Below are 22,131 nucleotides of genomic sequence, written 5' to 3' on the forward strand. Positions count from 1 at the left end.
GGGGGGGAGGGGGGGAGAGGGATCCTCAGCTCAACTGCCTTGGCCTTTGTCACCTCTATGCAGTCTTCAGTTTTCTAAAAACGCCTTCCTAATGTAATGGATCTCCATGATTATTCTGTGTCCATGCAGAAAAGCTATCGAGAGTATCCCTTTGGAGTTTCCTCGGTCTCTACCACCTCTACGCTTGCCTCTTTGGTTAGCGTGAACCCAAACCCACACTTGCTGCCCTTGAGGGAGTGCTGACTCATAGCGACCCCTATGGGTTTTCGAGGCTGGGAATGTTTACAGAAAGTCCCGTCTCTCTCCCGTGCCCACTGCTTAGCCACCGTTTTGTCGATTCCAGGCCGTAGTGGCCCTATGGAAGCGACTAGAACTGTCCCATAGGGTTGCCAAGACTATGGTCTTCATGGGAACACACTTTCTCCTACAGAGCAGCTAGTGGGTGTGAACCTCCAGCTTTCACTTGGCAGCCAACTGCACCACCAGGGCTCCGTAGACGAGAAAAACTCCAAGCCAAACGCGCTGCCATGGAGTCGACGCGAACACCCAGTAACTCTATAGGACGGGGTAGAGCTGGGTTTGTGGGTTTCCAAGACTGTAACTCTTTACAGGAATACAAATAAATACCTGCATCTCTTCCAGGGAGCAGCTGGTGGTTTAGAACTGCTGACCTTGAGGTTAGCAGCCCCTTGCATAACCAGTATGTTACCAGCTCTCCAGCCTATGTATAATGCCTATCATTTACATGTTTCTGACCTTGGCTGATCTATGTTGAATTATCTCAATTGTTTGGGAGGATCATATGCATTGGTTTAAATAGCTGTTCTTAAAGACATCCACGGATATCCTTAACTTTGAAGTGCTCATAAAATTTTCAAGACCAGGGACTTGGCTGTAGTAGTTTACAATAACACTCTTATGGAGTCATTAAATGATTTTGACCAAATCTTTTTAATAACATGAGAAAATGTGTGTAAGTATAGCACATGAAATACTTGTATAAATTTGGTTGTTCAATTATGACCTTAGCTTCATAAAAATCCAGAGGGAGAAAAATACAAAGAAATAAATCAAAATATTCACAGTGACTGACCCTAGGTAGTCATCTCTACTGTGCTCCTTTTTTTTGTTTGCCATTAAAAAATGTTTTGTTCCCCGCCACAATGAACAATTGGTGTGGAGGGGAGGGGGAATAGAGCAAGTAGTTTTGTTGTCCAGTTTGTAAAGCAAGTTTAATTTTCTGGTACAAGTTGCATGGTTTCTAACCTTATGACATTATGACATATAAAGCTAGATTCTCTTTCCTCTTAAATGAAGATAAATAAATGGCCATATGTTCATTCAGCTGTAAGTGTAGCTACGTAAAAATAGATAATCAAAATCACTGTGAACATACTGTTATAAAGACTACCAATTGCTCGCAATGGAGTCTAAACACCTAGAAGTTCCATGAAGCTGACTCCTGAGGGGTTTCTCATCAACAGCACTGAGAAATTATGATTCTGCATTTTTTCAGCTCCACTCAGAGGTTGCTAAAGGCTGGTTTGACTGGTCTGGACAACCTGCTATAAAGCAATGTGATTTATAAACAATTTTGGCAGTTCCTTCCAAGTGTGCACTGTCTCTTGGCCCTGGGGTTTAGTGCCCACCCTCAGAGTCTGAGGAAGAATAATTCCTGTATGAAGAGGTATTTTTAATTTGGGGAGATGAGGGGTTTCTGTTTGCTTGCTTGTTTGCCTGTTTGCTGTAGGAAGGTTGGAGGTTGTTATTGTTTGAATTTACCTTTGGAAACCTCCGCCTTTGTTTTTGATTCATTAATGTCATTCAGTATCATAGGAAACTTCTGCCTAATTGGGATCTCTCTTTTTTTTTTTTTTTGCTTTGAATTGGAATGGAAACTATCCAGCATTCCACTTTGTATTCTGTATTCAATCACATACAGAATAACTCATAATCCCACCCTTCATGGCAGTGCATGAATAAGCCCGTCAAACCAGGGGAACTTAAGCTTTCTCACCTTTCCTGTTAAGCAGTTGACCCACAAGAAAGCTAGGCATTAGAACTTCTACTCCTTTCAGTTCCCGTGTGGAACTGTTGCTAACCTAGCGTTATTTAAAACGATTCATTTAGAGGTCTCCATTGCTGAGGAGCCTAGAAACTACCTACCTGGAAGTCCCGTGTTTATCAGAATGCCTGCACTCTCAAAGGAAAGGCCAAAATCCAGAGCAACAGTAATTTGCTTACATTATTCCTGGGCAAGGCAACTATTTTGCAAACACGAGCATAAAGTCTCTGGAGTCACAAAAGTGGAGGAACCAGATGGGTTCCCAGGAACAGGACTTGTTTCATGGGGGAGGAGCCTGTGATTCAGGCTGCCTAAGCCAAGGGTGTTGCCGAAATGACATCGGCCTTTGCAGAAAGTAAGGTAGGGATGGCTCTTTGCCACAGAGCTGTTCAGATGTGTCCGGGGATTACTGCTGCGTCTTTCGTGAGACATTAAAACCATCTCATCAGAAATGCTACGCTGGGTCATGCCAATGGTTCCTTCCATCAAACAAGGATCCAAGAGACTTCAGGGTGATGGAGGAAATGCTGGAACAAGAGGTAAGGAAGAGGGGCTGTGGGAAGGTCAGGGCGGCCATTGATTGTCTGTGATGGCCAGAGAGTTCTCAGCACAGCAGTGTTGGAGTGTTGGAGAGCATTTTAGAAGGAGGCATGAAGTGAGTGGACCCTGAAGGAGGAAAGCCATGTTCCAGATAAGAAAGGAGAGGCTATCGGGAGAGCAAGATTTAAAAATACACGCGTTCGCTGAGAGCATGGGCTTTATGTTGTAGCCGACAGGAAGCGGCTGCACAGCATTTTCATAGGGGAAAGACATAGCCAATTAAACACTTTAGACAGAGTTCGAGCCTAGTGTGGAGACTTGTTTGGGGAGGTGAGGTTAAAGGGAAGGAACCAGTTTAAATGCTGTTGTTGTATAACCTGAGCACGGCCATCAGGTTAGTGGCCATGGAAACAGAGAGAGGCAAACTGGAGAGACATTTTGGAGGTACAATTTCTGGGATTTGCTGACTGATTTGATAGGAAAGAGAGTTGTGAGTGCTTAACCGACAGTTAAGCACTTGACAGGGCCTGTCCCTCTTCCCACCCAAATATGAGATTTAAAGACAATTCACACGAGGCCTGTAAAGTTACTTTTTTTTCTCACTTTGAAATGATTGAACCAAGCCCTATTCACAATAAAATTCTCAGCTTTGAAATCATCGAAAAGGTTTGGAGCCTTTTCTTGCACTAAAGTAAAGCCAAATGAGAGCCGTGTGCACCAGTTCCAGCTTACCTCCAAATTCCTTGTACAGACACACTGGAGACAGGATCTTGTTTAGAATCCAGAGACCCACCCGAGGTCCCTGGAAAGTCAGGCCTGGTCATCTACTTCCCGAAGATGGTGGCCTCATGAGCCCTGTGGAGCACATCTCTGCAGCCAGGGGTTGTCCGGAGCTGCAAGGGAATCAGTAGCAACAATAGTTTGGGGCTGCATTTCCATCCGTAAAGATGTACAGCTTTGCACATCCATGACCGTGTCAGGATTTCATCAGTTCCATGACTTCAGCAGTACCCTGCGGCATCTGATGTTTGTTCTCCGGGTTTGACTTTTTAAAGCGTTCTCACTTCTTTCGGCTCATGAAACCCATGGTTTGTCAGATGAAAAACCTCAAGTCTAAGTGATTGGACTAAACTCACCCAACTGGGTGTGCCTGGGTTGGAACTAGAATCAAATCCCCAGCTGTCAATCAAACCAGAGATCTGGTAGCCTTGTACCCCAACCTAGCCTCTCATGCTTATGTTTCTGTTCCACAGAGAGGACACTAGAATTGGAGAGGTTTTTGAAGCAAGGAGCTGTGGAAATTTTACTAAGGAATCCTGGGAGTGTGTGTGTGTTGGGGGGGAGGGGGGGTGCTCTCTAGGGCATGTAACAGTGATTAGGGGACGCAAAGTGACAATGAGTGTTCCAGGTTCCAGATGCCACTGTGTGTATCACCCACAGTCCCCTCCAGGCACCGGAGTTCCCACTGAGCGCCTCTGTCTACCTTTCACCTGCACGATACCTTAGGCCTGCATAAATGAAGTGTGGAAGAAGATTCTAGTGGTGTGGTTGTAGTCTGGCCTGTTCACCTCAAGATCAGCAGTTGAAACCACCCGCTATTTAAGAAAGAAAGACAAGCTTTTTAGTCTAAATAGTGAAAGTCTTGAAAACCCCCAGGGACAGTTCTACCCTGTCCTGTAAGATCGCTATGACCAGGAATCCACTTGATGACAGTGAGTGTGTTGGTTGGTTGGTTGGAGTGAGGGAGTGGTCACTGGGGACCACTGACCATGCCTATGAATGACAATTACAGTGGCCTCTATGCAGACAATCTTCACAACCCTGGGCCCCGAAGGCTTCCTTGTTCAAAGGGTCCTGGGTAACTTACTAATCAGTGTCAGCCTCGAGATCAGTCTCCAGGCAACTTCAATCTGGGAATAAGTGGATGTGTTGAGTAAATAGGGTGAGATTCTCCATCCACAACATCTGCCTGATGTGAAAAGGGTGAGAGCTGTTCATATGTTTTGAAGCCACACAAAATCTCAGCCTTAAGGAACACAGGATATGAAAGGTCTTGGTCTGACCAACAGCTCTGCCCTCGAATGGCAGCGCCACTTTCCCCTGGAGAAAGTCGTTTCGCAGCACTCTTGCCACCGTCCTTCTCGGTGCTTGAGAACAGGCAAGGGATTTGTCTTAACGGGACAGGCGTCTGTGGCCAGGAAGACAGTGTTTATCTGCAGAGATCAATCCTGTCCATTTAGAAGAGCCAGAAGAGGCAATGGTTTCAGGCTGTATGGAGAAAGGGAGAGAGTGAGAGGTTTTATGATAAAAACTCCCCCAAATACTGCATCACAGGATCTGCCTTAATTGTTTTAGAAATCAAAGCCCACGTTAGTTTGACTGAGTTGACCATGGTGGCCAAATAACGGTGCTTCTGAGTGATAATCTGCTATGGTGCGTACACAGCCCTCATGCTTGGGGGGAGGGGGGAGGGGGAGGGCAATCAGTGATGACTGCGCCCTCCCAGGACGCTAAGCCCCTGGGCTCTGGCTTTCAGCCAATTTCAGGGTGCATCCTTGTCCTCTGGAATGGTAATTGGCTGACATCATCAGTAAACGCAGAATAAACCACAGAGTACTGCTTTGAAAGCAACTTTGCTGTATTAATCTTGTCTCCTCCTTTGAGGGTGGGGGTGAACTCCTTATATAGAGAGGCACAGTTCCTTTGACATGTATATAGTGTAAATGGGCCTTGCTTTTGTGTCCTGACCCAACCTGAAACCCAACTCTTCACAGCCTCTCATTTCATCAGGATACCCGTTCTGTTCAGATCACTTAGAAATGTTTGGGTTAATCCCGTTTTGAAATTAAAAGGAAAAAAAATCTGGCAATTCACCAGACTCGCCCCACCCATCCCCAGTTTCGTTATCCTAATGTTAATTAGTTTCTGACCAGCACATATTTATAATTGTTTTTTTTCCCTAAGTGAAACATTTACACTTTAAATAACATTACATTTCGGGTGAGCTTGATTGACTCCTATCTGAGTTAAAATGAAACAACATAGGCTTTCCAGCCTGTGCGCAGTTTGATAAATGAAATAACAGGGAGAATGAGTGGGTGGTTACCATGGTGACCACATCTGATTTGAGTAGCGACAGATAGGGTGGAGAAACAGTGCCATAACTAAACTGAACTGCAAAGGTGATTATTAGGGGAGAGGGGAAATTAAAATGTCTGGGCTCCACTTAGTAACCAACCAATCAATCAATCAGTACATAAACATCAGTCCCTACACTTGGATTTCAAATGCGTATCCTGTACATATCAAAACAAAAAGAAAACTGCATCATAGATCAATAGTTATAGCCCTTAAGCATGATTGGGAAATGCTTTCTGGGAAGACAAATTTCATCTTGATTTTCAAATGTTGGCCAATACTTTTTTAAACAGCGAACTCTTGAGATTGGCGTTAGCAGGTTTCCTAGTTTCAGGTTAATTTCTCAGATTGGTAGGATTTAGTTTCTTAGACTGCCAAACCAAACTGTAAAATTAAGAAAGGCTAGAATCCTTTTTTTGGGATACTCTCCCTTGCTCAAAGGCCATTTAGCAAAGGGTCCTGGGGCAGGGGAGCCAACAGTTTTGAGCTTGCTAGCTGAAGAATTAACACTACCATGTGAATAAGTTTGTTACCCTCTTTTACATTTTAAAAGAGGACAGTAGACTAACAGTACAGTATTAGAATTTCAAACACCAAGGGCTAACAGAGAGTTGGAGGAGGTAAGATATTTTCAGGCTACACTCTCAGCTGCCTTCCCCAGGCAGGCTTCTACCCCCTCCACCCATTTACTGGTGCTAAGGACTTTTCAATCAAGAAGAGAAAGGGTGGGAGGAAAAAAGGTGAGTTAAATAGTCAACATCTGGAAAGTGGTGCTTTACTGCTTTTAAGAGAGTGGGATAAGAAAGTAACCCCGTCAGTCTCTGAAATTGGTCCTTTCGTGTTGCAAAGCATCTCAAACGAGCTCTGCAACAAAGTGGCCCCACCTGCTTCCCGCCTGAGAGGCTTTGGACGCAACTCAAGCGCTTCCAGAAGGGTGTGCGGGCCAGGCGGAGTTTCTGCAGGAGGCCGCTCAGTCAGTCGAGAGCGAGGCAGAGCTGAGTTTGGGAAGCAGCTGCCTGCTATGCTGAAACCCTCGGAACACTGGCTCAGGAGCTGTGGTGAGAAACGAAGCCGCTTTTCTTAGACCCAGTTCTCTGGACGATCCATGTGAGGCAGTGGTGGCCAGGACAATGCAGGAGGATGGCCCCTTCCCTTCCCCTCCCCGCCGCCAAGCCGGCCATTTCTTCGCAGCCGCCGCTTGCAGGCCTCCTCTGAAAGGCTGCTCTGTGTTTGTCTGTTGCCACGTTCTGAGCGCCCAAGAATGACCGAATTCAGCTTTACCTCCAAAACCACCCTCCAGGAGTTTGAGTCACTGCTGCCCTCTTCATAGGAAGTCTCTGGTGAGCTGGTAAGCTCTTGGCTCTGTGAACCACAGGGAGAGATGGGGGAATGTGAGCTTTGGGGTTGCAGATTTAAACGGGTTCCAGAAACGCATAAATCAACGTTGGTTTCAGATCGGGTGCGTTAATGTTAGTAAGCACCGCGGAAAGGAAGCGCCAGAGCGGACCCGGGGTGGGGGTGAGGTGAACGTGGTTCCAAACCCAGCCTTGTGTGTCTGCAGGAGCTAGATAGATGGACTGGAGTGTGGAATCTCGTTTTCTTTTTAAAAATCATTTATTTTTAAAAATCTGATTTTCACCAATTGTTTCACTTTTTGTGGAACCTTTGGGAAACCACTGAAATGAATTCCTTCCGCTTTCCTTATCTGCAAAGTGGCGTTATATTACTTACTTTGTATGTTCGCTTAAATATTAGTGGTTGTCCAGGGGAAACCAGAAGCTAAGCTCCTCTTCTGAAGGATCCCTGGTGGTGGAGTGGGTTAAGCATTAGACTGCTACCCACAAGGTCAGCAGTTCGAAACCATCAGCTGCTCTGGGGAACAAAGAGGAGGCTTCCTCCTCCTCCTGTAAAGAGTTATAGTCTCAGAAATCCACAGGGCAGCGGGAAATTCTATCCTGTCCTACAGGCTGCTTTGAGTCACCATCCAGTGATGGCAGTGAATAAAAGTATGTGGAAAGCTAGACTCTAAACTCTTGGGGGCAGGGCGCGGGACTACTTTATGTTGGGTCCTGGGCTTAAGTGTCCAGAAAAAGGTAACCATCCTAGCTTCGTAATGAATGAGGAGTGTCCACTTAAACCTTGCGGCCTGAATTCCAATTGCTAGCCTCAGTTTTCCAATCTAGAGAATGGTGTTTTATACCGTTGTCTGCAGCATCGTGCCGGACGCACGGTAAATGCCCGTGAATGTTTTGTGTTTCTGAGGTTGGAGTCTGACTATGTAGCTAACAGGGTGGCCTCTGTAGACACAATTTCCTTTTAAAAGAGAAAAAAAAAGTTTTCCTTCAAGGGTTGGGCAAGGTGATTCCTAAAGACCCATCCACTGTGAACAGCTGTGTTCCTCAGAGCATCCACTAGCACACCACATGGCCTCATATCTTCGTAATGAAAGTATTCAAAGAACATGTTATGATGGAAAGGCAACCCAATATAATATGACTTCACGTCATAGTGAACTCATAAAGCCAGGTGTGCCAATTTATATACTGCCCTGATTTGACATCCTAAAGAACCCATATTTTCACAGCCCCAGAGGCTACTTTGCATTCCCCTGACTTTGGGGACATCTAAACACTTCATACTGGTTTTTAAAGAAATTTCTCTCCCCTAGTCTGCTAACGGTGCCACTCTGATAGCATTTCTAGTTTCCATATTATTTTTTAACTTGTATCCTGTAGTTCAGCCTTCTGATGACAACCAATATAGGAGTGTATCTGGCATTACACTTGGATGGTTGGCAGCCAAGCTAAAAACCAGTCCAGAGCCACTCCTGACCCTGCCCCTGGAGTGAGGAAGTTGACTTGCTAGACTGGGATATTTGCATTCTCCACACAGTGTTGGATTACCTAATAAATAGGGTAAGCGTGGGTTTACCTGTGCTTGCTTACTAATCTGTAATGAAAAGATTCACCTGTTTTGCAGTTCATCAAAGATTCTCCTTCTAGGTAGGGCTGTCATCGGTCTCTCTCCCAACCCTGTAGCATTTTCATACAACATCAAAATCTCTCTTCAAATTTGCAATCTCTGACAGAGATGGAGTCCGCAGTAACAAGGAAAGCCCAGGTTTACCTGTGCACTAATCCGAAGCAAACATTTCACACATGCTTTTCACCACACCAAAGATACTTGCAGGTAATATGCCTGGGTTGCTCAGTGGCTCCAAATATCTTTCCTCACCAAAATTCAGTAGACATCTGGGTGGTGTTTTTATAAACCAAAAGGGGGCGGCGTCATACCTGCGTAAAGTAGCTTTAGATTTTAACACCGCTCACATTCTTGTTTACATGCCTGGCTTTTCACGTCTCCTTTTCTATTTACAGGCAGTTGATTTTCCTCTCCTAATGTTTCATAACTCACATTTCCTTGATTGAGTCATTGGTTCATTAGTTTATCCAGTTAGAAGGTACTGAGGCCTTAAAAATGATAGGTTCTGCCGAGATACCTGAAAGGTCATTTCTTCCTTCCCGGACACAGGAGCTGGTTCTCAAAGTAGGAACTTGATACAAGTGGAAGGAAATTCTAGGCAGAGTGATATGTACAGAATTCTTTCTCCATAGTTTTATTGTTTTATTGCTACAAGTATATATGCCAGAACGCTCCTTCGAAGCAAGGCTGGTGAGACTTCATCTCACTTACTTTGGACATGTTGTCAGGTGAAGCCAGTTCCTGGAAAAGGACTTACGCTTGCTATAGTAGAGGGGCCTGCAAAAGAGGAAGTCCCTCGACAAGATGAACTGACACAGAGGCTGTAATCCATGGGCTCCATCCAGAGGGCATCATGATGGTGCGGGACCTGGAAGTGTTTTCACTCTGTTGTGCATAAGGTTGTGATGAGTCAGAACAGACTGTGTGGCACCCAACAACCACAACGACAATAGACATACACATGTGCTGTGTTTGTGTCCCATTTGCCAATTCGGGGTTGTACATGGACAGTTCAATGACCTCAGGTGCATCAATCATGTTGTATAACTATTTCACCAATATTCATTGTGGACTGTTTTCATCGCCTCTCTGGGTCTTTAGGAGCCCTGGTGGCATAGTGGTTACACACTGGGCTGCTGAGCACAATGTCAGCAGTTCGTAATCCATCATTCACTGCTGGAGAGACAGAGGGGGCTCTTAGAGTCAGAGTCTTAGAAACGCACAGGGGCGTTTCCACCCGGTCCTACAGGGTTGCCATGAGTTCTCTGTGGTTCTTTTGAACATCTGGGGATGACTATGGGATAGTAGGTAGTGAGACAGAGAGCCCAGGGGTGCCTTTTCATTGAGGAACTTGTAGGAAATCTCTCCCTCGGTTGATATTTGAGTGTGTGAGAGAGCCCAGTTGCCTGGGATGCATCTTGACAACGATATGGTGAAACTCATGTGAAAGTGTTCCCTTCAGATTGGTGAATAAGCTCATGCTTACCTTGCCAGTTAGATAACTTTCCCATCTCTTCATATTTGGAGCTTGCTCCTGTACTTCCTTTGCTGCCTTATTCTCTTCATCCCTTCCACCAAATTCATTCCTCACAATTCCGTTAAAGCGCCTACAGGTTCTCTGAGCTAGGTACCTCTTTACACAGAGACTGTAGGTTTTAAAAATTAATTCGTTTGATGAGACCATATAATGGGGAGTATATCTCCTGATACAATTTGCACAATAGTGTGTAACCATAAAAATGGCATTTTTTAGAGTTTGTGTTTTGTGTGTGTGAGAATATACACAATGAAAACATACGTGAGCTCAACAATTTTTAGAGGCACAGTTCACTGCCATGGCCACATTCTTCACATTCTGTCAAGATTTTCACTATCTTTGCCCCTATTGTTTCGTCACCATTAACTTGTAGTTTTGCCCCTGGTCATCTTAATGAGGGAATGTTTGGTTGCCCTATGACCATTAACATCATGGTCAAAACATTAGAAATTCCCTTTACTGTTGTTTATAAATATATGGAAAAATGAAAAATCATGGAACCAATATTTAGTACACCCATTTAACACATTAGAAACTGAGCATTTTTCTTTAAAAAACAGGTTGAATACTACTTGTCATCTTCTTTTAATCACTGTACTCATCAAGCACCTTGACTCTGCCTTACCAAATTGCCGTCCATCTATCTGCATTTGGATCAGCGTCAGCATTTTATCCTTTGTACTTTCAGCGTCTTGAACTATCTGTGAGTGCTCCTTTCATGTGAAGTTTTAGCCAGGATCAATTCTTCCGGAGTTTCTTCATCTTTCTCACCTCAGTCACTTTCCTCATTTACGCCGATAAGGTTTGCTTTCTCCAAGTTCTTCTGGCTGCATATACGGAGTCAAAGTGGGGCAGGATCCACTTTTGCTTGGTCACTTCACTTTGGCATTATGAATTTTTCTTTGCTGCATTTTCACCTTTGTCAGCTGATTTCCTTATCATTTTTAAAATGTCATATGGGCTTATCACTGGGAGACTGGGCAAACCAATCATATGCATCGCTCTCTGTATGTAATCTGAAGAACAGCTGTGCAGTGGCCAATTACTAACACCTTTCGAAAGAAGTAACCTGATGGATCAGCGAACATAAAGTGATTCTGATTAGTCATTTGTGGCTCAGAGAGCTAACAGCAAAGTTTGCGTGTTATGCTATCCCTCATTCATAGTTGATAGGCCATAGTAATAGAAATTTGAATCAGATTTTGGAGGACTGGTCACATGTAACACACCACATGGAAATTCATGATATCAGAACCATGCAAGTTGAGGATGTTGAGTTGATAACAACTTGTTCAATGAATCAGTCAACACGTGCACTGGTGCTGACCTGTGTTTTTGTGCTTAAGACCTAACTACTTCCTTTCTTGTCAACAGTTCCCTACCTGAGTCTCGGTTCTTCACCTCTAGAGGTTAGGAAGATCAGGAGACTCACACACAGATGCCAAAAGAACTCTCAGGCTCCCAGGAAGTGTTGGCTTCTTCCCATGTGGCCAAAGGTCCCTCCAATGGCATTTTCACTAAAAAGCTCAGGCAGGCAGGAGAAGAGGGGTCTTGAGTTGGAGAAACTTCCTTGATCCTCTTCTCTCACTTCTAAAATGCAATCATTAAAAGAAAAAGAAGAGACTAGGGGGTAAGACACTCTAAATCAGTTTGTGATCAAGGAGACGGGCTATGAAACTGAAGATAAGTAAGCAGTGACAGTTGGTGAGTACCAGAACAGATGAGTTGAATCTATCACTTCCTAGCTCTGTGAGCCTTCCCAAGTTCCAGAGAAGACTTCCCAGTTCCAGAGGCTTGGAACCTCATTTCTCCATCTGTACAGTGTAATCATTATCGCCCAGGAGTTTGGAGAATCTTGAATATGACAAAGGAATGCGGTGTACTTAGAATGTCTTTTGCAGATTAAGAGCTTGGAAAACAAAGCATTTTTGACTTAGACATAAGTCACGTGGCTGTCATTTATTCCATTGACATAATTTTGCCCACCGCACGCAGAGTCTAAGTAAGGGGTGCTCTTCAGTGTTGGGCTGCTAACTGAGATCAGCAGTTCAAACCCAGCAGTGGCTCTGTGAGAGAAAATTGAGACTTGCTAACTCCTGTCAAGATTTACAGTCTCAGAAACCCTTTATAGCAGTGATTCTCAACCTGTGGGTCACCACCCCTTCATAGGGGTTACCTGATTCATAACAGTAGCAAAATTACAGTGATGAAGTAGCAACAAAAATAACTATGGTTTGGGAGGTCACCACAACATGAGGAACTGTGTTAAAAGGTCACGGCATGAGGAAGGTTGAGAACCACTGGGTTTTCTAGGGTCCCTGTGATCCATCGCCTCGGTGGCCGTGAGTTTGGATTTTGGTTTGGGGGTGCAGTGTGGGTGAGAGTATGGAGTGATGTTTGGAAAGGGCCTCCAGACAAGCTTTGGCTGCACAGACGGCACCGGCTGGAAAGCCAAGCCCAAGACCCTTGCTTTCTCCTGCGACTTTCCCTAGCGACTTTCCCTAGCGACTTTCATGTGGGGGTTGGAAAGTTGGTCCTCTGCCTGCGTAGAGTCGGGCCCCCATTCCTCTGGAGAATTTCCCTGCTAGTGCTACTGGGGAAGCGTTGGATTGCTCGCTCAAACCTCCAGCCCCTTTGCTGGAGAAAAATGAAATGATCTCTCTTCGACGGAAAGATTTACACCTCAGAAACGTTGCTATGGGTCAGTCAACTGGAAGGCAGTGCATTTGGGTTTGGATTTGACACTATAGCAAGGCACTCAAGTGACATTGCAGCAGACGGTCAGTTAGCTGTGACTGGCCTCCCCGGGGTCGATCAGCTTGCTTTGCATGCATATCTGGCTTCCAGTACGGCACCTGCTTACCAGGGGTCCCTACTAGCACATGGACACACATGAACACACATGGACTCTTTGAGAAAGGCCCTGTGTAATCTGAGCCCTTGTAATGCCCGACTGCTGACACACTGTGGCTCTGTTCTGACCTCGTAGGGAGTGAAACAGCCCCCCTGGGGGAGGAGGGGTGGCTGGAAGGAGCCAGGGGACGCTGCAAAAGCAGATAGTTGCACTTGACCCTGCATTGTGGGTTAGGGGACAAACGTTTTCAAGCCGGGTGGGGGAAAATGAGGCTCTGTTTTTGTTTTCGCTTTGGTTTCCTCCTGAAAAGAAGGCAAGAGGCCAAATAAATTTGAGTACCTATCTCCTAGAGGATTTAAAAATACAGGTGCTTCCAGGGTGCCAATTCAGTCAGGATTCAAGCTGAGGTACCCAGCTCTCCCAGGTGCGCTGCAGGCAGGCTTGAGAACAGCTTCTTGAGGGGCCACAAATGCCAGTCTGAGAAGAGAACGAGTCGGCTGCAGCTGTTTGGATGTGGACAGGACCCTCCCTGGGCTCGAGATGGACCTGCCCTGGGAGATGCAAACAGGCCCTTGCCCTGTGTTACCCTGTTTGCTGCTGACACTTTTGACCCTAGGGCAAGGTTTCCTCCACATGGTCTTCTCTGCGAGTGGACCTGCTTCTTTAGACTGAACATTTTATCAGAGCTGCCTAATTGGCCTCCCTGACGTAACCGCCTCCTCTCAGCTTTTCGGTCTACTCTCTTCACGGACAACAGAGCTACTTGGCCAACGTGAGAAGTCTATTGTTACTTCTCCCATCTTCCAGCTGCACAGAACCAGGTACCTTTCAGAGAACAGGATATTTCTTACTGTCTTTGAACACAATGGAAAGTTCTTCCAACACGTCATCATAATTTTGCTTTTATCAATAGCAAAACACTTTTCAAAACTTGCAAGCATACTCTTGGCCAGGCACTGTACTAAGCCATTATGAATGTCTGACACACTGACGATTAGAAGCCCCGTTCTCAGACCTGCTGCGAGGTGTTCTTAGCTCCCAATGTCCATGGAGAGGCAGTTACCCCTCTGACCCACAAAACTCACTGCCATCAGTGGGTTTCCACTCAGAGCGACTCTAAGACTGTACCTCTTTATGGGAGTGGAAAGCTCCATCTTTCTCCCGAGGGGTGGCTGGTGATTTCAAACTGCTGACCTTCTGGCTAGCAGCCTAACACGTAACTACACACCCAAACTACTAAGGCTTCTTTCTCACCCCGCAACACGTTGCCTTGTCAGTTAAATGGGCCACGAACAGTCATGGGCCACCAGGGCGCTTAGGAGTAGAAGGGCTTTATGGGCAAACCTACTATCTTCACTTCCAAAGAAACACTGGGATGACCTGTTTCATGGTGGATCAGTCACCTTAAGAGTGTATCATTTTTAGGCCATTGTAATGTAAGAAAGATGCTGTGTTAGACAGAGTCCTCTAGATAAACAAGACCAGGACACTTATGATTTTATATAGCTAGATAGATACAAAATAAACAACTAATTAGTCTGTAGAGCAGTACACATGGCTCAGTGCATCTCACTTCTGTGAGACAGCTAATACACTGGCAGTCCTTCAAGTGATGAGGACTGTCAGGTGTAAGTCAAGGAAGCAGACAGCTAAGTCCTCTGTAGAGCAGTTCAGGCAATCTGGCCACTGGGTCACCAACAGCCAGCCAGATGACAGGCCTCAGCTCAAGCAATGTAGACACCAGTAGCATGGTGAAGCAGGTCTTGAAGGAACCTCAAACTAGAGCAACACAGTCCACAGGCTGGGTGTCCCACAGGTAGTGTAGCTCACAAGTTGAGGCAGAGAACCAGCTAAGGCAGTTGCACACTAGTCTGATCATCAAAGAGCAAGAGACAAGAAAGGTGAGGCTCGCCGAGCTATTTATCTCTCAGCCCTTCAATTAAACTGCCCTTCAATTAATCCCATGTGTGTTCACTGACCAGGTTGACACAATAAACATACCTATCACAGATGTGTACCAAAGACTGCCTTCATATACAAACAAAAAAACCAAAAGAACTCCCTGGCACCCAGTTGTTTTCCACGCCTCGTGACCCTATAGGACAGGGTAGAACTGCCCCTGTGGATTTCTGAGATTGTAGCTCTTTAGAAGAGTAGAATCTTCCTCCTGAGGGGTGGCTGGTGGTTTCAAACTGCTGACTTTGCAGTGAGCAGCTCAATTCTGATCACTCCGCCACAAGGCTCTTCCATACCCAGGCACAGGATATTCTAAGGCTTCGCAGACTGCACTCAGCCAGGCGACCACCTTCTGTTTGTAGGAGCCTAACCCGTGGCCACACCATCAGATCGGCTCTGTGGGTAGCAGAGGAGGGCTGGGTGGCATTGCGTCATTCATTTGGAGGATGTTTCACCAATGAAACGCATCCAAACAAGACTGTTTTCTTCTGCAGATTTTATCCTTCCCTCTGTGTTTTCACAGGCAGACACTGTAATCAGCTGTCATGATAGCTATAATCAATTAGCTTACGGGCTGTTTTTCTCCATCTGGACTAATTGAGGAGTTGCTTTTGTTTTCCCTTCTCTACTCGTTCCCCAGACGATTACCACTGAGCCACGTGACTAAACCGCTATAAAAACCTTCATCTGTTCCTCTTGCTCTCAAAGCTCCCTTTAAGATGTGACAGTAACCCGCTAATCTCCAGACAGATTTGCTTCTACGAGAACATCCAAGAGTACTAATGCAGTTGAAAAAATACCTTCAAGTAGTAGTGGGTTCTTTGTTATTAAGGTGAAAAGCAAAAAGTATAATCATGCCGATAGACAAAAATGTTAACATTTTGCATATTACTGAACGGGTTTTATTCCATTAGTGGTTTTGTCATTTTCTGGCAGACTAGTCTGGGAAAATCGTGTTTTTGGTATCCTCATAGGAAAAATCCGTAAGGTTTTGTTTTGTTTAGAAATATCTTGTCCTTCCTTAAGAAGATAGGAACTCTAGGTTGAGGAAGGAGTTTAAGCTGAGTGTTCAGTTAGTACACTCAAGAGGGTAGAGGTGGAATTAATAGAAAATACTTGTTCTTTTTAAAACTGGATTTCCAAGAAATCACCAGGCAGGTACCCTTCCCTGGCAGTGTGCCTGTTAGAGATTGGAATTGTGTTCCCTCTAAGTATGGTAAATCCTAATGCCTGTGCTTGCAGTTCTAACTCCATTTGAGAACTGGGTTTCCTTGTGGCTCACCTAAAGGTTTGAAACCACCAGTGGCTCCATGGGAGAAAGAGGAGGTCTTTTTCTCCCATAAAAAGTGACAGTCTCAGAAAACCACAGGGCTGGTTCTACCTTGTCCTATAGGGTTGCTATGAATCAGAATCAACTCTACGGCAGTGAGTTGAACGTAATGTGTTATGTTAATGAAGAAGTGTTAGTGTGGCATGTGTCTTAAATGTCACCAGGTTGGCTTTTGAGATAAAGAGCAGATTAAGCAAGCAAGCACGTACAGAGAGGGGAAGGTAGATGCTGTATCACAGGAGGTCCCTGCAGAACCTGAAGAGAGACCCAGACCTCTTTCCAGATCCTTCCTCTAGAGTCAGCCCTCTGGACTTAGACTTCCAACCTCTTACACAATGAGAAAATACATTTCTGTTGCGAAAGCTACCTGCACGTGAGACTTTGACACAGCAGCAGTAGAGACCTACGATAATGCCTAAGGGGCTGGTGGTACAAGACTTGGGCTAGCCTTGCAGCCAATATTGTGCTTGTCTGCATAAGTCCACTCCCCAAGCTTAGGAGAAAAAGAAAAGTGAGATCTAGTCTCTGTCAAGAAGTTTACGGTTACAAGAAGATCTTTGGAGAAAGCCAAATGCAATAAAGCATTAAAGATAATTTGAGAGAAGTCTGTCTGACAGGGCTAATGGGAAGAAGAGAGATTAGAGAAAGAAAATATCCCTTTTCCAAAACATCTTGCTGCATATTCAAAATAATTTTTCCTTTGATCTCTTTGCCTGAAAGTCCAGAAGCACAGTTTTTTGTTTTGTTCTATTTAATTTCCTGCCGAAGAAAACAACACATCAAAAAAAATCAATAGTCAGAGCCCCCAGAATAGGGTCAAGGTGGTGACAAGAGTGTTTCCAATCTGCAGCATGGGTGGAATCCTTGCCAATCACCAAATTGCTTTTGGAATGTATTTTGAGAGTAATTTAAGAGGACTTGACAGCTGTTCACCCTCAAGTCTTAGTATTATATAACGACCATGTTAAAAATGAGTAATAAGGTAATGCCCTTGAACTATCAGTTTCTATCACCAGCCTCCACATACTTTACTAAAGGATTGTGACATTCTTGTTAGAAGAATGAAAAGCTGAACTGTCATTTGTTGCCCTTGAGCCAATTCTGACTCACTGTGACCCCATGGACAAGGAATGTGTAACAAAATGCAGTGGGGGCTGGTGTGCACCATCTGCATGATCATGGGGGGCATGGGGGGCCGTGGGTTGAGTCGCTTGTGGCCACTGTATTTTGAGTGCCTTCCAACCTTGGAAGGAAGCCGATCTTCTAGCCCTCTCTAGGACCGCGTTCTGCTGGAATAGAGTTGATACTGGCTTATTTTTAGAAATAGATCTCTAGGTCTTTTTGTTTGTTTGTTTACCTTAATTCTGGAAACGCCCCCGAAATCATCTACCTTGGGTGACCCAATTGGCTTTTGAAATACTGGGAGCGGAGCTTTCAGCTGCCTAGCAACAAGCCAGCCGCCAGTGTAGGGCACCGTGACAGATGGGTGGTGGGAGTGCCTGAGTAACTAGCATGAGCTCATTGGCTAGCTAGAGAACGCTCGGGCATGCAAAGGTTAGGCACCTGAACAAGGAGAGCCAGGTGCACTGCTGCAGCTGCTGGCTCCTTGCCTTCCTTTTAAATAACTCTGCCCTCTTCAGTCTGGCCTCTGTTCTTGGGCTCTGACTATGGATTGATTGATGTGTACTTTTCTTCAAGAGATTGAAACAAAAAGCCACGCTCCTCGGCCTTTGGAGGGGACAGGACTCTCTTTATGGAGTTTCACAGATCTTTACTGAGCACCAACTAGTGCTAGAAATTGGGGAAACGAGACATAGTCCCCGCCCTCATACAGCTCACATACAATTGTCTCGGGACAGCTGTAGCTCAATGTGGTCAGCAGCCTTGTAGGTTGCCAGAAGAGGAGGGAATGGTCAGAGAATGCTTTCTAGAAGAGGACATGCCAAAGGTAAGATATAAAAATACTGAAAATCTTGGGAAGAGGGTAACAGAATCAAACAGCAGGTAAAAACAGTAGGACAGAAAGAGGAGTCCTCCGCTTATCCAAGGAAGTCAAAGGCGGTGAACAGTCTGGAGTTCAGACAAGTGTGTGCTGGGGTCTGGATTGCTAAGGAGAGGCCACGTCATGGAAGGCCCTTTAGCACAGTTGGAGTTTGGGGTTTCACTTGATGACAGTGAGGTGATTAAAGGGTTTTAAACGGGAACGTGGGGAGCCCTGGTGAAGACGCACTTGGCTGCAACTGAAAGGTCAGTAGTTCAGACCCACCAGCCACTCTTCGGGAGGAAGGTACTATAGTTTGCATCTGTACAGGTTATAGCCTTGGAAAACCCCTATGCAGAAGTTCTTTGTCCAGTCATTATGACTCGTGGCAAACTCGATGACTGTAGATTTGGTTTTTGTTTTGCCTTTTTTACACAGGAAGTAGGAGGATCTATTTTGCCATTAGAGAAAGAAAATCACTTTACTGTGAGAAGAATGGATAAGCAGGACAGGTCATGAAGACAAGAATGAAGTTCATTGGTCTAAGCAGGTAGAAGAGGTCATATATAGGTTTCAGCATAGATTGTCTTAACTAGTATTTTCTACTTTTATATCTACGTTCTAATATCCATTGCAATCGCTCGCTGATAATATTCATGATTAAGGAATTCATTAAGGAAGTTATGAACAGGTTGTAATGCAAGTGAGAAATGCTCATGATAAAGTTGTTCATCAGGATATATTACAAAGTTTTTTTTCCAGAGCTGCTAACAGATACTCAAAGGGCATACCAGTCTGCTGTAAGCCCCAGCCCAAACGAATTTAGCTTAAGCACCATGGACCAGCAAGCCCAGCTCCCCCTATTAAGTGCCCAGGGGCAGCCCACTCCACAAGCCAGCTTCCTACCCCAAAGCACTCAGCTTTACTGGCTCCATGGTCTGGAGCTCTGTTTCTGGCTCTGGCTCCTGGCTCTGGTGCTGCTGGTCTGATGTCACAGCTGTCAAACAGATCTCAGGTCTAGAGAACACACTCCACTCCTGGCTGCCCCCACCCCTTGCTTCCTAGAGGGCTCATTTTTATGCCCAGCAGAATAGCAATCACGATGAATCCTGCTAACAAACACTCGCAACTGAAGCCTATCCATATCATCCACCACCGGCTCACCAGACTCATGCAGGACAAAGACATTCGGTGAGAGTTGCTGACCTTGACTGGAAGAGCCTCATTAAATAATTCGCAGCCCTGCACAAATGCCTAGTTACCCTTTCCTCTTCAGTGTGACACAGTGCAAGCATCATACGCACGGTTGTTCCCAGTCTTTTAACGACTAGATTGCTTGGAGCTGTGGTATCTGCTGGTGTGATACTTGTTGCTACAATGACAAAACTAAACCAATGTATCTTTAATCAATAATAGTAAAATCTATGTGCGTTTGGTTACTAATTACAAAGTCGGCTATGTGGATCTATCCAAGTGGAAAGAAGAAAGGCCTGGAGAGAGGTGTTCCCCAAATCAACCCCTGAAAACCAGGTGGAATGCAGTTCTGTTCTGACACACCTGGGATCACTCTGAGTTGCAATCCACTCCGTGGTGCTGGGTTCAGTTAGTATCAGTTTTATTCGTGGGAGATGATTGATACCGTCTCTAGGCTGTTTGGTGAATGGTAGATTGTGGATTTTTGCTGAAACTCTTGAATTCCCAAGAAGACTTGAACTTGGAACCACAGGGGAGGAGGAGTTAGAATTGTGGCTATTAGTTGTGAGTAAACTGATCTATAAACTTTCTTGCTTTATAGATGAGGAAACCTGTTAGAGAGACTAAATGACCTGGCGCTGCCCCTAACATTCACTACCTCCTCAGAATTAAATGGATAAACTGTTTAGAATCCATCTCTACCACTTGCATCAATGTGATCTTGGGCAAATACTCAGTCTTTTTGTTATCCAATTTTTGTTCTGTGAACTGGGTGCAATAATACCTACCAGTTTGATCTTTATTCAATAAGATGACAGATGCCACAAAGCTTGATAGTTGTCTTTCCACCACACCTCCTTGTATCTCCCTGTCTCCCATTTCCTCTGAATCTCCCTCTATTTTCTGCCCCTTTTCTTGCTCCTCTGCTTCCCCCCTTCTAGGTTTCTTAACCTTCCCTAGTTTTAAGCTGATCTTTTTTCTTCTTCAAGCATTTGTACAGTTCCATTTGTGTTACTTATTCTTCATTTAAACATCAGGCTGTTTTGTGTTTTTAAGCAGTTACTTAGGAATCAGGGTGGGGTTTTTTTTATGTATATGACTCTCAGTAGAAAAAAACATTTCCACTCTGACAATGTTCACCTACCAGTGTATTTTCAGATCTATTCTGGCAACTGTACCTACTCCACTCTTCTGATACTCTAGAGATGAGTCATCTACCCAATGGCCCACTTAGAAGACATCTGTGCTCCCAGGCAAAGCTCTCTTCATCTCTGCACATACATGCTTGTGCTCCAGCAAACCCCGAAGGCCCTGGTCAGAATCTGGTGAAGTCAGCTCTCCAGGGAGCCAGGCAGTAGTTGTTGGAGCAGGTGCAGAACGACAGAAAGTACCATTGCCACAGTGGAGTCATGGAGAGAGCGCTTTCTAAAGTGTTTCTTGGAATTTAATCTAGCTCTAACTTTTAAAGCAAATTTACAAGCGCATATTAAAATTGACAATAAAAGTTTAATGAACAAAACTGGAACAATTTATATCCCGAAAATGCATTCCTTATGCCACTCTTGCCCTGAATTCCCAAATATTCGAACCTTCTGGCCTAGCTTTCAAAGCCTCCCAAGATCTGGTTTCCATCTCTCTCTCTTCCCCCCTGCTGCTCACGGACCATTTATTTGAAATAGTTTCTTCAGCTTTCCACTAAAAAATACTCTCACATGCCTACTAGGTTTTTGTCTTCTTGTTGTTATTCCTCTCTGGAATGTAAGGCAAAAGTCAAACTGGACATTGAGACAGAGGCCAACATTCTCATTGTTGTTCTCCTCTGGAATTTAAGACAAATGCAGGTCTCACCCATGCTTCGTGTCTTAGTGCAGATCACCCTCCCTCACCGCTTCCAGCAAATTTCCCCAGTGGACAGTGCTGGAATCTATGGACACAGTGCCTGGGTTCACATCCTTCGCCAGAGAAGATGTGACTTTGAATAAGTCTTTTTCCTTAATGTAGACAACAGGTTTTTTTTGTTTTTAACTAGTAAGAGAGGATTTTTTACTAAATTGTGCTATAAAATCAAAGATGAAAGAGATACGATATGTAATTACTTTGATACTTTGATATGCTAACATGATTTTCCTTTTTGTTTAAATCATTTTATGGGGAGTTCGTACAACTCTTATCACAATCCATACATCCATCCATTGTGTCAAGCATATTTGTACATATGTTGCCCTCATCATTTTCAAAACATTTGCTTTCTACTTGAGCCCTTGGTATCAGCTCCTTATTTTTCCCCCTCCCTCCCCTATGAGTTTCCTTTTTATGAGGTAATTCCATTGCAATTTAATTAATATTTAGTGAACCCATTCTAGATGTAAAACTCGGCAGCAAATGTATGTTCTGTACCCAAAATTAAACCCAGGGTCATGAAGTCGATTCCATCTCACTTTTGCAAGGTTATAAATCTTCATGGGAGTAGACAGCTTCATCTGTCTCCTGCTGATCCACTCACTGCTGGGTTTGAGCTGCTGACCTTGTGGTTAGTAGGCTAATGCTTATCCCT

At 44.7% G+C, this 22,131-nt stretch overlaps 1 protein-coding gene across 19 annotated transcripts in view; it reads left to right on the forward strand.

Moving 5' to 3' along the window:
• The window catches only part of DLG2 (discs large MAGUK scaffold protein 2), a 1,827,487-nt gene that overhangs the window by 1,568,742 nt on the left and 236,614 nt on the right, over positions 1-22,131 (forward strand). Inside the window, exon 1 of one of the 19 annotated variants that reach the window (XM_045293147.1) lies at positions 6,921-7,091. The exons of 17 other annotated variants lie outside the window; for them this stretch is intronic. Coding sequence is in view for 1 of the 2 variants with exons in the window: in XM_045293145.1 (XP_045149080.1) it covers positions 18,323-18,350 (28 nt within the window). In the remaining variant the exon portion in view is untranslated. Of the gene's footprint in view, positions 1-6,920; positions 7,092-18,089; positions 18,351-22,131 lie in introns of those variants that run through there. One more of the 19 variants, XM_045293145.1, reaches the window with a different exon arrangement.

The sequence above is a fragment of the Echinops telfairi genome, unplaced genomic scaffold, assembly GCF_000313985.2.
Source record: "Echinops telfairi isolate 266 unplaced genomic scaffold, ASM31398v2 ScPeMD7_1713;HRSCAF=2227, whole genome shotgun sequence".
NCBI classification, from domain to species: Eukaryota; Metazoa; Chordata; class Mammalia; order Afrosoricida; family Tenrecidae; genus Echinops; species Echinops telfairi.